The sequence below is a fragment of the Protobothrops mucrosquamatus genome, unplaced genomic scaffold (assembly GCF_001527695.2).
Source record: "Protobothrops mucrosquamatus isolate PMUCROS unplaced genomic scaffold, P.Mucros_1.0 scaffold2406, whole genome shotgun sequence".
Taxonomy (NCBI): Eukaryota; Metazoa; Chordata; class Lepidosauria; order Squamata; family Viperidae; genus Protobothrops; species Protobothrops mucrosquamatus.
In genome coordinates, this window is record NW_015388478.1 from 76,978 (window position 1) to 92,016 (window position 15,039).

Here is a 15,039-nt window from a genome sequence, read left to right on the forward strand (position 1 = left end):
TAATAATAATAATAATAATAATAATAATAATAATAATAATAATAATAATAATAATAGTCTTGTTTCCTGCTGCAAAAAAAAAAGGAGATTGCAAGGGTTCCTCAACTTTTTGGACGGGGTTGGAAACGTCCCCTTGGTGGCTACCCGCTCAGAGCCGGGGGTCTCCCCCCCTTGTGTCCCCCCTCCTCACCCTCCTTCTCCCCCTCCCCCGCAGCCGCGATGGAGGCCTTCAACTCGCGCAAACTGGCCCTGCAGGTGGAGAAGAAGCTGCTCAGCCACGTGGCCACCAAGTCCACCGTCACCATGTTCATCGACGAGACCAGCGGGGCGGTGCTGGATGACCTCTACCGCATCTCCAAGGAGCACACGCAGGACCGGTCGGCCTCCCAGAAGGTCATCAAGAACCTGGTGAAGGTGGCGGTCAAGGTCTCCGTCCTCTTCCGCAACGGCCGCTTCAGCCAGGCCGAGCTGGCCGTGGCCGAGGACTTCAAGCGCAAGCTGCGCCAGGGCGCCATGACGGCCGTCAGCTTCCACCAGGTGGCCTTCACCTTCGAGCGGGCCGTGCTGGTGCAGCTGCTGGAGGAGTGCCGGGACCTGCTGCTCCGGCTGGTGGAGAAGCACCTGACCCCCAAGTCCCACGGCCGCATCCGCCACGTCTTCGACCACTTCGCCGACGCCGAACTGCTGGGCCGGCTCTACAGCCCCGGGAGCCCCTTTGAGCCCCACCTGGAGAGGGTCTGCCAGGGGCTGAACCAGCTCATGGACCAAGGGAAGCTGTGACTCCCTCCGGGGGGGGGAGACCTGTGGGAGGGGAGGGGGGTGGTCTCTGGGTCAGCCGGTGGAACTCACAGCCACTTCAGGCTTCCGCCAGTTCCATGCTTGGGACTTCATACCGGGGACATTTTAAAGGAGGGGGTTTCAAATTCCTGGAAGGAAGCAACCCCCCCCCCCTGAGCTAGCTTTTGTGGTCTAAGGACTCAGCAGGTTGTCTTTGCAATGGATCGATGAGGACTAGAAGCTTAGAATGGAAGCTTGGCTCCCTCAGCTGGATGAAAGTGTCAAAGGATGTGGTTTTTTTTTCATGTCTTGAATGGGGGAGGGGGATTGTGGTCAGTTGGGAGAGAGGGGAAAGTGGAAAATCCTTTTCTTCCTTTTTGCTTGGAAAGTGCCGGCTCTGGCATCGGCTGAGCTGAAACTCAATAGCCAGACCCTGCTTTATGCCCTCAAGGGGACCCCCGTTTCCCTTTGGCCCGGAACTGTCTGGAAAGGTGGGGGAGGGGAAGTGCTTTTCTGAGCCTCTGGATATTATTGAAATGGATTCCTAGGTTGGCTTTCAGGGTGGGGGGAACTCAGAAGAGCCCCCCCCAGACACACACCTCCCATCTCCTTCCTACCTCTGTCTTTGGAACTTTTGTCTCAGGGAATGCAAAAATTGAAAATACACTTATTTTGGTTTTTCAAGGGCTGTGCTTCTGGGTTTTTTTTCCTCTTGGGGAAAAAAAAGGCCACTGCCTCAGATCAGGGACTCATCAGGAGAGACAACAGGCACCCTCAAGCAAGGAAAGCCCTTCTCTGGAGCCACCACTGCAGGAGTGTCGGGCAGGTAACCGGATCCCGCTCAGATCAACCTGAGCTGACCGAGGGAATCACTCAAGAGATGCGGCCGGGAGACTTCTGGGGACGCTGAAGTGGGAGGGGGATTCCTGGGGCTGCTGGCGACCCCCAAGGCATGTTTTTTTGGGGGGGGGGGAGCCCTGCTTGAAAACATTCAGACAACCGAGCACGGCAGCAGGCCCAAGTCGCAAAACCTGTTTAATCAGAGAATAGGGGCCACAGAAGACGGAGGGTGGGTGGGGGGGGGGGAGGGAAGCGCTGCTCAGTAGCCTCCCCTCTGGCCCATACTCCACAGCTCTTCCCAGGGATCTGCCCTCTGGGGTGCTCGGCATGGGCCCGAACCCAGCTTGGGAGGGCAGACGGAGGGCACTTGAGGCAATAAATACCGGGGAAGGGGAGAGAGGATGGGATGGGGGGGGGCTGAAATGAAGCAAGGGATCCACTCGGATGTCCATCGTCCTGGCCGACTGGCAGGGGGTGTCCAAGGAAAGCAGAACTGAAGCCAGCGTTGGCGAGGAGGGGTCCGCTGCTCCAGGGGTCCCTTCGGGCGGCATCCGTTCCTCCCCGTAGCACGGCGGGGGTCCGGGTGATGCCGGTGGCCTTGGGGGGGGGGGCTCAGAGCTTGAAGATTTCGTCCTCCTGGTCCAGCAGAGCATCGGCACGGGCGATCCTGGTGAGGGGCACGGGGCCAAGGACCGCCCGCTGCTGGCTCCGGGGGGAAGACTCGCCCTGGTAGGAGCCCGAGGTGGAAGGCGTGGGGCTCACTCCCGCTGCCTCCCCCAAAATCCTGCAGGGGGGGGAAGAGAGAGAGAGAGAGAAGAATGACACCAGGTGTCAGTGGGGGCCGGGGAAGACCAGAAGTGCCATCCTGGCTTCTTGGGGTGGGCAAACTTCAAGAAAACACCTTGAGCTGAGTGGATGAACTGAGCGGCACAGATTGCGAACCTCCAGAGCGAGGGGCACTCTACTGCCAAGCCACCATCTTGGTTGCCCGACTGTCCATAGTAATAGCTTTACTTGGTGCCGCCTGTGTTTATTTTGTACCGTCTTGGTTGTTTTAATAGTTTTTAAACCTATTGACTATTATCTCAGGTTACTTCTTGAGCTGGGCGGCTGTAGAAATTAAACCAAATGTCTAAAATAAAAATTCCACCGGGGTCGGAGGGAGACCCAGGAAGCTGCTACATTTCCCCATTAGCGGTTTTTAAGAGTCCTTGTCTGCAACGCTGCTCTTGTTGGGACATGTGTGTCTTTTTGCAAGAATGTAAAAACACACACAAACGTCTGAGCATGGGCTGGAGGGAAGCTGTTCAGAGCAAGGGCGCCCCCTGGTGGCCCACATAGAGGCCTGAACAATGAGCCAGGTTTAATAAAAGGTGAGCCTCACAAACATTAATATCCTGCCGGCCTGGAATTACCTGGTGGTGCCCCATCCATGCCCGGCTCAGGTCTTCCCTCCTTACCTGTTTTTTAGGTAGTGAACATATTAAAAAGCTGCGGTCAGCCTTTCCTCTCCCAAGCAGACACTTCCACACTTCTGCCTCCAGAGAAGAGAAGGATTCAAATTATTCATTTCCCCCATGCAGCTTGGCTCACTTGCGCCGAGCTACCTAAAATAGTGTTCTGTGCAAGCAGCCTGGACTTGCACTGCCTGCATGTAGAGACACACACACACCCCGTTTCCCTTCTGCTTCCTGCAAATCCCCCCCCCCACTCACTCACCCGCTCTCCCCTTCGCGCAGCTTCTTGACCGCCACTTGCTTGGATCGGCGGATCTCGGAATCCAGTTTGAAGAGGAAATCGGCAGCCGAGAGGTCGTGTTTGGGGACCGATCCCCCCGAAGAGCCGTTCTTCCGGGGCTGCTTCTGCTTCTTGGTCGATTCGGGTGGGAGGGCCTCCCCTCCCTTCTCTTCTTCCTCTTCCTCCTCCTCATCCTCAAAGTTCAGTCCGTTGGACAAAACTTTGGGCTTGGTCGGCACCGGGATCAAGAGAGTCTTTTTGAGGAAGATGGAGTCATTGGTGTACAGCCGGTTGGCCCGCTTGATCTGCTCCGTCTGGAAAAGGAATGGAGAAGGCTGCAAGGTGGAAGGAGGACAAAGCAAGCTGCTAGTCCTCATCGGTCAAAAAAATAGGCCCTGAGCAGACGCAGCATCCCTTGGCCCTCTCTGCCAAATTTTAAGTCGGTGACCTTCGGATTGTAGAGCCCAAGTCCCCTGGCTGATTTTAGGGGCAACATTTTGGAGAGAATCTGCACGGGCAGTCTCTGACCCTGTGGTGCTGGGCCACCTGCTGTGGCTTATGGGAGCTGTGGCTATAAAAAAAAAATCCCCCACTTCCCTGCAGATTTGGGGATCTGGTTTAGAAGAGGAGCTACCCAGCTTGGGTGGGCTTAAAAGGGAGATGGGATAAAGGGGCGCCCGCAATAACGGAGCTTCCACAGGGAGAGGCAGTCTATCTCAGAACCCGGAGGAACGGTCTCCTTCGGATCCATTTAGCTCTGAGCTCCCACTCTGTGCATGCTCAGAGGCGGCGGCCTTTTCAGCCCAGCCCGGGGAGGGGGCATGCACTCCTCCCCCCCCCCGCTCACCGTCACCCCGTACATGACGGCCAGGCCCTGCAGGGTGTCCCCGGGGCGCAGCTGGTGCTCCATCCGCCGTTCGCGCACCGGGGAGCTGACCAGGCTGCCGTAGGAGCGCGCCCGGGTCCCCCGCAGCAGCCCGGCGGCGCCCGGAGACCCCTGCCCGGAGGGGGAGGCCATCCCGCCGCCCGCTGCTGGCTCCGAGGCCGGAGGGAAGCCGCTGCCCCGCCGCCCGCCCGGGCATCTCAGCAGGCGCCCCCCGGCAGGGGCGTCCGGGGCTCCCNCCTCGCCCCCCCCCGCCCGAGATCGCGGCTGCGGCGCTCCGGCAGGCAGTTGAGCAGAAGCCCCGGCTGGCCCCGCCCTCCCGGCCAGCTGATCGCCCGCAAAGGCTGCCGGGAGTTGTGGTCCTGGCACCCCCCTCCCCCCCCGCCTCAAATAACTTTCAATCTTTTCAATATTCCTCGGGAGTCGATCCTGGCTGCTTTCCCATGGAAGTGCCTGCCCCCCCCCTCCCGGCTTTCCCCCCTGAGTTTGGGGTGCAGAGGAGCCCCCGGGGGCGGACTACATGGCCCATGCTCCCCCTCCCGCAAAGGAGCATGGGGGCTGTAGTCGTGGAAGGAAAGGCTCCTCCTTTTTTTTCCCCCTCTAAGGATCCATCCGAATTTAGGAGCGTTTTCTCGTTGCAACGGGAGGGGAGAGGATAATAATTAAGGATAATAATTTCATAATCGTTTATTATTAAAAGGATCGTTTTGCACGGTTTCCAGGCTCGGTTTTTTTTCGCAGCAGGCAAAGCAAACAGAACTTCCCGCGCGGCCTGCTGGGAAATGGAGTCCTTCGCTTGCAAGTCGAGGAAAGGCGGACTGGAGCTCCCCCTGCCGGTCCCCTGCAGGAATCGCGCCCTGATTGGCCGAGCGGGGAAGGGCTCGGATAGCCCGCGGCCTGCTGGGAAATGGAGTCCTTCGCTTGCAAGTCGAGGAAAGGCGGACTGGAGCTCCCCCTGCCGGTCTGCCAGGAATCGCGCCCTGATTGGCGAAGCGGGGAAGGAGGGCTCGGGCAGCCCGCGGCCTGCTGGGAAATGTAGTCGGGGGCTGCGAAGTCCCTGCGGGAAGAGAGCCCGTTCGTCTCCCGGGCGGGGGGCAGCGGCGGGGCGAGCGGTTGGGGCGGGGGGAGCATGTCCTTCAAGCGGGAGGGCGACGACCCCAGCCAGCTCCAGGTGCTCCAGGTGAGGAGGGGGGGTCCTCGGCTGGTGCCCTCCCCCCCCGTCCTTTGCTCGCAGCTCTCTGCACGTGCTCTTCAATGCCCGGGCGGTGCCGGAGCATGTGCAGAGTGCAGACCTACAGGCAGAAGATGGGGATTGTAGCCCAGCACTCAGGAAGGCCACTATTCGGGGGGGGGGGGCGACTAGGCTAAGAGAAGGGGGGCTCGCCCTCTTCCTTTTACCCCCTCCTCCCTCCCTACCCCCCTCCCTCCCCGGAGTAGGACAATAGTTGGGTTCTTGTAAAGATGCCCAGGAGCACTTTCGGGGGTCTCTCTCTCTCTCCCGTGATTCCCCAAGCACGACCCCCCTTTTTCCGCCTTCTTTGCCCCCTGTGCAGAAACGGAGGGTGGCAGAGCTTCTGGCCAATTACATCCCCGAGGACGAAGCCTTCCTGTTGCGCGATGGCAGGTGAGGGCTAGCTGGCTGGCTGGGCTCTGAGTGCGGATCCTAAGCCTGCTCTGTGCGCAAGGTATGGGGTGTGTGTGTGTGTGTGTGTGTGTGTGTGCAAAGACTGTCCCCACTTTGCTCCCTCCCTTTTCTAGGTATTCCTGCACCATCTGCTTCCAAAGGCCCGTTTTTGACACTCTGGACATGCTCACAGTCCATCGTTCTGGAAAGAAACACTTAGCCAGTAAGTCTGCCAGGATCTTCCCGGGCTTCCGCTAATTTCGGTATCACACACACTCAGCACCCCGGGGTAAAGACTTAACCCTCAGTCTGAACTCGGCGGGGCTCTCTGCCAAAAGTCTGTGAGCACGCCCTTGACAAACGGCAGAGAGCTTAGTCCCATTTTACAGACGGGGAAGACTGAGGCCCTGAGATTCTGCTTCCCCCCCCCCCCCAGATGGCTTAAAAAAGACCGGCTGCCGAGCACACTTGTTTGACCCTCTCTGTTCCCAGGTTTGCAGAATTTTTACGGGAAGAAGCGTTCTCTCGAGAACGAGGTTCAGAAGCGTCAGCAGCAGGCGTACCTGGAGGCGGAAGAGAGCGGCACCCAGGTAGATCCGAGCTGCGTTCTGATCCTGGCCAGACAGCCCAGCTGCTTTTTCCCTCATTTCTTTAAAAAAAAAAAGCCCTTATTCTGAAATAAATGCATTAATAATAATAATAATAATAATAATAATAATAATAATAATAATAATAATAAAGTTGGAAGGGACCTTGGAGGTCATCTAGTCCAACCCCCTGCTCAGGCAGGAAACCCTATAACTTGGCAGGTTAAAACCCCCACCAGATTCTGGCTTTCCCTTTTAGGTGGCTCAGCGACCCGCCCCTTTGCTAGCCCAAACGCGGAGGATCACCCAGAATGCCTTGCTGAAAACCGTGCCCTACAGCAGCTGCTGCCGCCCCAAAAGGTGAGAGTCGAGACCCACATCTGGAGAAGGAAGGCCGACAGCTGTTTCTCTGCTTACCAGAAAGGTCGGTTAATATTAAAGGCTGGATCTCTGCGGTTTCTAATCTGGTGCAGGAATCAGGCCGGTGCCAGCACTTCGGGGGCGAATGCTGAGACCACCGGGATGCCCAAACCCTCAAGTTCTGATTCGGTGGACGAAGAACGGCAGGTTGAAGAGGAAGCCAGCCCCGCCGTCCATTCATCCGGCTGCAGACTCGCAACAGCAGGTCAGAAGCCGTTTCGAGAACTTGCGACAGTAATCCCAGGCACAAAATGCACAGAGATGGGCGGTCCGTCTCGCAGGGAACGTAAACGCCAAGAGGCAACCGAGCTGGGAAAGGATCAGAGTTAACCAGGAAAAGGGAACGTGGGAAACGAATCTTGTTTAGGTCCAAGAAGCAGCATTTGTGCGTGAAACTTGGCTTAATCATGGCTTATTGCCTTACAGCCATCCAGAGTGGTTGGATACGAGACGGGCAGCAAATAAATTTCATAATAAATAAACAAACAAACCCCGGTTGGTTGCCTCAGCACAACCACATGCCTTTGCCATCCACAGTGGTGTCACCCACAAACAAAGTCTTTTTATGGCTGTTTTTTCTCGCAGAGCCTCGACAGAGGAAGTTTGTCCGTCAAGGAAAGGGGCGCACTGCACGGAAATCCTCCGAGCCCAACGATCCGGAGAAGCAGCGTGCCTTGGAGCACTATCTGAAGCTGAAAAGGTAACTCCAGGGAAGATCCTGCGAGGATTATGGGTTATTCTGGAGTTTCCTACCTCAGCGCAATTTCTTTCCTGTCTTGCAGTTCGGGGTGGATTCAGGATGGGTCGGGCAAGTGGGTCAAAGACGAGAACGTGGAGTTTGATTCGGACGAGGAGGAGCCCCCGATGCTGCCCCCCGCCCTGATGGCGGACGGAAACCCCCCCACCGGCCGTGCCTTGGAAGCGTGCGAGGGACACCCGGAAATCAGAAATTAAATGACACAACTATCAGAAAATGCACGAGACACTTTGGGCCCGGACATTGTGCCCTTCTTGCATTTAAGGCATCGTTTTTCTACCTTTTGGCTTTTTAGTAGTGCGGTTTTATTCACTTTTATTCCTCTGTGGTTGCAGTTTGCGTTTTGTTTCCATTGGTGCATTTCTGACAATGCATTCTTTAAGTTCGTTGGGAGGTTTCCAAGCAGTCTCTGAGCAAGGCAGCGGCCTGGAGAGAAAAGCCATTAAGACATCTTTTAAAGTAAAATTAAAAATAGAATTTAGGGGAACTGCTGCTCTTCAGCCGGATGGATAAAGAGCTGGGTTTGGCTTCGGGAGCTTGGCTGCTGCTTCTATTTACGTCGCGCGCTGCATTCAGAACCACCAAGACAGGGATCGGATTTTCTATTTTGGAAACTCAAAAGGAACCAATCTCCGTGTTAGATTGATTGTTCCGAGAGAATTTAGATCTGAGAATTTGGAAACTTGGTGCCAGGTTAATGTTGTTAAAACTCCCATTCGTTTTCCTACTCACAGTTTATAATTTGGTGCCTGAATGACCCTGTGGATAGAGCAATTTTAAAAGCAACTTCTTCGTAATCTTCCTTTACTTGTTGTAAAAGCTGTTCCTTGCACGCTCCCTGCAGGCAAGGCTTTGCACCGTCCGTGGGAATTTCAGAGACCTGGGACCCCCTCCTCTTCCTCCTTCTCCCCCTCCTCCTCCTCCTCCTCCTCCAGGAACCATTCCAGGATCTTGTGCAACCCGACCCCAGGGTTCTCCCATTTCGCCTGCCGTGTCTCAAGGACGGCGTGGGGGTGGCACCCAGCACGAGCACCTGCTTGGGATAATTCTCCAGCGTGGCAGCTTCTTCGGCCAGCGGCCAGCCCGTGTCTTCTCTGGTTTCAAGTGGGAATGGCTGCCTTGGGCCACCAGAAGCCCAGCCGGCAGAGACGAAAACCCAAGGCAATTTGCTCCTGTTCTGGGTCTGTCTGTCCTCCCCCCCCAGCCCCCCAACTGCTTTTTATTTCTCTCCCCTCACCCCAAGTTGTTAGCCATTGACTTGACAGGTCTTACCCTCCCCAAATCTGGGAGCCATTTCTTGACCCCGGCCAAGAAATCCGACGATGCTTTTCCTCCGAATGCTTAAACGTTCAATAATCCCTTTTTTTTTTTTTCCATCTCAGAAGGATCTCAGCGTGCCTTTGCTGAGTACTGGAGCACCGAGCCAGTTCCGAATGAAGCCCCTCCCTCTGGTCCAAAGACCCAGGCCCCTTTAGTTAAGGAAAGAAAGGCACTGAGGAGGGGGGAAAGGGGTAGCATCGTTCAGATCGCTTTATTTACAGAGGTATTTGAGAGACGGTGGGGGGGGCCCTTGGAGGTGAAGGGAGGGAAAAACCTGAGTTGGGCACATGGGCCCCAAAATGGCTGTTGGGCTGCTCTGGAGCCGTGGGGAAGATGCCGGAGCTGCGGGAAATACGGATGGTGCCCAGCAATTTATGTCTTTTTCTGTTTGCGTCCTGTCGAAAAGGAAAAAGAGTTGAAAAGCAAGGTGGCTGGGCAAAAGACCCTCCCCCCCCCAATGATCTAGCCCAGGGGTAGGCAACCTTGGCTCTTTTATGACTGGTGGACTTCAACTCCCAGAATTCCTGAGCCAGCATGGCTCAGCTTGGAAACCTCTCCCTTTCTCCTCAGCATGGCTGGCTCAGGAATTCTGGGAGTTGAAGTCCATGAGTCATAAAAGAGCCAAGGTTGCCTACCCCTGATCTAGCCCATCCCTTTCCTTCCTTCCTTCCTTCCTTCCTTCCTCCCTTCCTTCCTTCCTTCCTCCCTTCCTTCCTTCCCTCCCTTCCCTTCCCTTCCCTTCCCGTCCCTTTTCTCTTCCTTGCACCCCATTGTTTCTTCTCCCTCTTTCTCTCTTTCCCCCACTCTCGGCCAACCTACGCAGTTCGTTGTTCCTGGTGATGGCGATGGCGGCCCGGGCCCTCGGGCCTTGCTGTGTGAAGTGGTACCCGAACCGGGTGATGGAGGGGCAGTTCTCCAGCATGGCGGCCATCTCCATCTCCACCGAGTCGCCCAGTCGCTGGCGCTGCGGGAGGGGGGGAGAGGAGAAGTAGTGTGAGGTGGAAACTTGGGTGGGGGGTCTACAATGTAATTGTTCCCCATTTGGGAGAACGCAGGACCCCAAAGTCCGACTTGGTGGCGTCCGACTTCTGAACCGTGTCAACTTTTAAGCTCCCAGCTGGCTGGGGAATTCTGGGAGTTGTAGTCCACCCGCTTAAAGCTGAAGGCCCCTCACCTGGTTGTCCACCTTCAGTTCGGACAAGGTGCCGTTTTTCTTCATGGCTTTGATGACGTCCATCATCCCCGCGCTGGTGATGAAGTTGGACTCAATGTTGAGGCTCTGAAGAGTTTTGTTCTCCTTGAGCATCTCGGCCACCGCCTAGAAAAAGGGGTCGGAGGAGAGCGTCACTGGGGGATTATCGGCCCCCACGGGGAGCCAGACTCCACGGCTTCGGGGTGCCGGTCCCCGGGAGAGGACCTTGGGCACTTACCTGGGCCACCGGATCGTTGCTTCTGGTGGCCACCAAACTGAGCTTCTTCACCTGAGTGTTTGTTTTCATGGCTTCGCAGATCTCCCTCAGTGTCTGGATGGGGATGTCCTGCCCGAGAGAAGAGGGGGGGGGGAAAGTCCACTTCTGTAGAGGGGACACCTCTTTTGCCCTCCCCATCGCTCTTTCCTTTTGCGCCAATTCACCGTGGGGGCCTGCTGCGATTTGACACCCACCTTGATGTTATTCAGGTTCACCTCGTCCAGGCCTCTGTCGTTGCTTCGGATTTTCGCCAGGGTGTCTTCGACATTGGTGGGGTTGGGGGGCTCGTCCGGGACAGGCTTGTATTTGTCCGGCTGGACGACACCTGCGCGGAAGAGGATTGGGGGCAGGGGGTGGGAGAAAGGGGGCTGGGTGACCCTCTTCTCACTTCTTGACCTCAGCCTCCTGACTTTTGGCCGAGGGGCGCTATTGGAAGCCAACCGAGGCTCCTGGCCTGAAGACCACCCTCCTCTGCCCCCCAGGGTGGTCCTCCCCTTGGCTTTTGAGGGGAGCAGGGGATGATGAGCTGTGTAGTGGAGGAGTCAGTGTTCAGCCAAGCAAGACAGTTTCTTGACCCCAGGTGGAATGTGTGTGTGGGGGTGTTCTGGGCTGGAAAATTGAGTAGGGGGATCTATTCGGTCAAATTGGGGAGGGGGATCTTTTGAATCAAGACAAATGGGTGGTCTCCTTGGAGTCAGGAAATCCAGTTCTCTCTGCCTGCCTAAACTGTTAAAGGTGCCTTGTAACAACATGATAGGAAAACCCTAATTTTCCACCAGCCAAAGTGACTCCTCTGGTTCTTTTTTCCCCGCAGCCAAGGCAGGGGAGGGCATGGCTCATCATGAGGGCTAGAAACTTGACGGGAAAGGGCCTCCTCTCCTAAACCCAAACCAAGCTAAGCTTCTCACTGTTGATGCCTTCCGTGTTGCTGATGGTGCCGCTGCAGATGGCATCGTAATATTGCTTGTTGCTCATCAGGGTGTACATGCCCAGGATGGCTGCAAAGAAGGAGAAGTAAAACAAGCCCAGATGGATCCGGGTTCAAAAAAAACAACCCAGGCTTGCTGCAAAATCAGCCGCGATTCTAAAGTGGAGCAGGCGACCGAGAGAGGAGCTGGCAGAGTGCCGGGCAGGGGCTAAAATCAGAAATGCGGCTGCCCTATCAGCTTACACCTGCCGAAGGAGAGGCTTCCTTGCTGAACGGGGATGTGGGGCAGGCTGCTGACAAACCCACCCACCGCCCGCTGCCCTCCTGTTTCTCTGGGCCAGGCAAGGCCTCTTCTCTGCAGAATACGGAGGGATTTCTATCCTGCGGGTCTACGAAGGAGCTGCGCCCCCAAAACCAAAGCTTTTTATTTCTGTGCATTGATCCTAAGCGGGACTGGACGCAGCCCACAACAGGGGCAGTTCACAGCCAACTGCCCCTGGCTGGGGAGGCTCCACGGGACCTTGGATGCAGGTCGCTCTTTGGCGTCTGTGGGCCCTTTTTTACCTGCGATGTCGCACATTTCGGCGTCGGTGGCATTGGCCAAAGCTTCTTCCAGTTCCGGCTCCAAAATCACGTCTTCCTCTTTGACGATTTCTTTCTTGGGAACTTTAGGGATGAAAGGCTTCCCTGCGGAGGGAGAGACGGAAAAGGGTGAAGAACGGAAGAAAAATGCGGGTGCAAATAAATTGAAGTCAGATGTCTTTTCCTTCCTTCCTTCCTTCCTTCCTTCCTTCCTTCCTTCCTTCCTTCCTTCCTTCCTTCCTTCCTTCCTTCCTTCCTTCCTTCCTTCCCATCTATCAGCCGTGCAACATTACCCCCTCAGTTCCCCCCTCTATTGAACATTAACATTGTACAGATTCCCAGCAATTCGGTGACAATCCACTGTCTGGAATCGATCCCTCTCTAATGTCCCTGAAACGGCCTTCATTCACGCCGGCAATTTGGGCACAGAGAGGAAGTTCCAGATTTATTAATAGTAGTCAGACGTTGGACGATTCAGTTATGGATGGATGGAAGGAAGGAAGGAAGGAAGGAAGGAAGGAAGGAAGGAAGGAAGAGGTGCCTTTGGCTTAAATGCGGGGACACCAGCACAGATCCCGTCCGATCTGCTTGAAACAAAAGTCCTTTCTGAGCTCCCAAGAGCAGGAAAGAAAAATATTTAATATTTCAGTGACTTGCGTCAAGGAAATGGGATGAGAAAGGTTGCAACGGGCTCTGATTTGGTAGGGAACTAATTTTCTTTTTTAAACAACGAATGAGGGGTCGGTGGTGGTCTCTGAGCTTGGTTGTTTTCTTGCAGATGTTTCATGACCCAATTAGGAAACTTCATCAGTGCTAGAAGGAGCATTTGCAGCAAACCCCACTAGCACTGATGATGTTACCTAGTTGGGTCATGAAACGTCTCCAAGAAAACAACCAAGCTCAGAGACCACCGACGACCCCTCATTTCAACCTTTAGCTACAAATATTCTCTGTTATTGGTAAACAAGGAATGCAGGAAAGTCCCCCCCCCCAAAAAAGAATAGGAAAATCTTAGTTTGGGTCCAAGGGATGGACTCCAGACAGAATAGAGGCACGGATGGCAAAGCGGGATGCAGTAAAAATTTCCCCCTTGGTTTTTCTGCTCTGGTGGCTCTCCCCCTCTCCCTCTGGGGCCTGAAACCCCCTGGGGAGGGAAGGAGGGACCCCCAGGCTTCTTCTGAGCGCTGCCGGCATGGACACTGGAGCCCAGGTGGGCAGCCCTGCCCTTACCTTTCTTCTCCCCCGTGAAGGGCACCAGGTCTTCCCTCTCCTTCACCTCCATCGCCTGCTTCTCCAGGTGCTGCATCAGGGCATCGCGGTCCAGGGGCCCCGTGGGGTCCTTCTTCGTCTGGTCCCGTTGCCGAAGCCCAGCCGGGAGCATCATGTTCTGGGAAGCAGAGCAGAAATTGGGGTGCGGGGAGACGGCGACAGCAAAATCTCCTTCCACGCCAGGTGAAAACCCCACTGGTGGAGCACGGGGCACGCACCTCAGTGGGCCTTGGCACAGGAGTCTAAACAGGGCCCAACATGCTTAAAATGGGGGGGGGGCAGGATCACCTGAAGGGGGGCAGAGTGATGGGTTTTGTGTTAGGGATTGTTAATCTGTCGAGCTGGCTGTGAGCCGGGCAGCCCTAACAATGTGTGGAGTGAATGAACGCTTTTTATTTTATTTTATTTTATTTATAAAATTGGTCCCCCGTCTTACCATAGGGCAAGTTACAACTCCGTAAGTCACAACTTTATTGCTCTGAAGACGGCACAATTTGGCTATTTAAATGCCCGCTTCCCGCTCTCACAACGGAAGAGGCTCCGTCTCTAATCCTCTGATTTGGGGACTTTTGGAACGGGATCCAGAGCTTGCGAGGGTCCTCCTCCCCCGCCCCTGATCTCACTTCTGGATCCATTTCCTGCAGCTCCAGGTCCAGCTGATCCAGCTCCTCCGGGGAGAGTTCCTTGAGCAGTTGGTCTTCATCAATATCTCGGTATTTCTCCAGCTCTTGTCGGTAGGAAGTCGTCATGGCGAGCGTGGCCAAGAGGCCGGTGGCGGACGGTCTCCCCTGCGAGAAAAACCCAGCCAGGCCCGGGAAGAGCTACAGTTTACAGGAAGCCCAAAGAACTGGCTGCAAACCTGCTTACGGAGCAACAGGGGGCACTATTAGTGGATGGGTCAGCGGAACTCCCTGCCTCATGATTGTCGGAAAGCTCTTATCATCCTAATCACAAGTGCTTCCTGGAATTTGGGGATGAACCTGGCACCAGGGCCTTTTTATGCCGTCCTTTGCAGAGTCCCCGCTTGTTTCAAGGATCTGGGCCAAGGAATCAAGGCGAAGAAGCCTCCAGAGTTTTCTCAGCCGCTGAGCTGGCTGGAAACAGTCTTGGCCTTTGGGGCTGGCCAGCTGCCGATGGCGCGGAGGAAGGAGAAGGGTGTTGACTGAGCTATGGGGCCAGCTGACTCTGCTGCCACCCGCTTTACGACCCGCTGGGGATCCATTTCCCCCCAGGACCTCCTTTTATGTCTTGAGAAATGCACGGTGGGCAGTGATTATAGCCAAAACTCCCCGCACATGGAAATCTAAGCTGTCAGAAATAAGTCTCCACTTTCCCAGGTGCTGCAGTCAGATCTGAGGTGGCCGCTGACCAGAGGGGACGAGCCTCAACTGGAGTGCCCCCTCCCCACCTTTTTAGGCACCCACAACTCTTTTCCAACTCCCTCTCCCCCGAGTTGTGAGGTCACAAACCACTTCATCGTGTGTGTGTGTGTCTGTCGGCTGGTTTGCTGGTCAATCTGTCACAACTAAGGGATCAATATTCAGTTGATCCCAAAGAGCGGAGCCTACGCAACGTTAAATGGTAGGAGGAAAAAAAAAACCCACCCACCCAACTAAAAGCGCGTCTTTGCCACTGGAGAAATGAGTTTAGCAGATGTCCAGCTCAGACCTTCCCCCCTCCTCCCTTTTCTTCACATTTCGCAGCGGCCAGCAGGTAGAAATTTGAGCCGGAGGGTTGAACTTCTGCCTTGGCCGCTGGTGACCTGCAAGAAGCCGGTGTGGTGGGACTCACCCCATTTTTTCTCTGGCGATGGGGGGGGGGGGGGGGGGGGGGAAAGAGATCCCCA

General features: G+C 55.5%; 4 protein-coding genes across 5 annotated transcripts; 2 read left to right on the forward strand and 2 right to left on the reverse strand.

The window, feature by feature from the left end:
* Positions 1-219: 219 nt before the first annotated feature.
* TNFAIP8L2 (TNF alpha induced protein 8 like 2) lies at positions 220-780 on the forward strand. The gene has a single exon (XM_015824898.1). The coding sequence runs from the start codon at positions 220-222 to the stop codon at positions 778-780; it is 561 nt and encodes a 186-aa protein (XP_015680384.1).
* Positions 781-2,229: 1,449 nt separating this feature from the next.
* Positions 2,230-4,372, reverse strand: LYSMD1 (LysM domain containing 1). 2 transcript variants are annotated; one of them, XM_029285875.1, is made up of 3 exons: positions 4,202-4,372; positions 3,337-3,668; positions 2,230-2,374 (listed from the first exon to the last, which is right to left on the reverse strand). In XM_029285875.1, the coding sequence occupies exons 1-3, from the start codon at positions 4,370-4,372 to the stop codon at positions 2,230-2,232; spliced, it is 648 nt and encodes a 215-aa protein (XP_029141708.1). The 2 variants fall into 2 exon arrangements, with proteins under 2 accessions (XP_029141708.1, XP_015680385.2); XM_015824899.2 differs by having other exon boundaries at positions 2,230-2,401.
* Positions 4,373-5,366: 994 nt separating this feature from the next.
* Positions 5,367-7,822, forward strand: SCNM1 (sodium channel modifier 1). Its single transcript, XM_029285876.1, has 8 exons — positions 5,367-5,417; positions 5,791-5,861; positions 5,996-6,084; positions 6,354-6,451; positions 6,708-6,808; positions 6,922-7,154; positions 7,454-7,568; positions 7,651-7,822. Exons 1-8 carry the CDS (start codon positions 5,367-5,369, stop codon positions 7,820-7,822), a joined length of 930 nt encoding a protein of 309 aa, XP_029141709.1.
* Positions 7,823-9,131: 1,309 nt separating this feature from the next.
* TMOD4 (tropomodulin 4) lies at positions 9,132-14,080 on the reverse strand. Its single transcript, XM_015824896.1, has 9 exons — positions 13,817-14,080; positions 13,155-13,311; positions 11,907-12,029; positions 11,323-11,412; positions 10,609-10,739; positions 10,376-10,483; positions 10,120-10,263; positions 9,765-9,909; positions 9,132-9,340 (listed from the first exon to the last, which is right to left on the reverse strand). Exons 1-9 carry the CDS (start codon positions 13,940-13,942, stop codon positions 9,318-9,320), a joined length of 1,047 nt encoding a protein of 348 aa, XP_015680382.1. The 5' UTR covers positions 13,943-14,080; the 3' UTR covers positions 9,132-9,317.
* Positions 14,081-15,039: the final 959 nt, after the last annotated feature.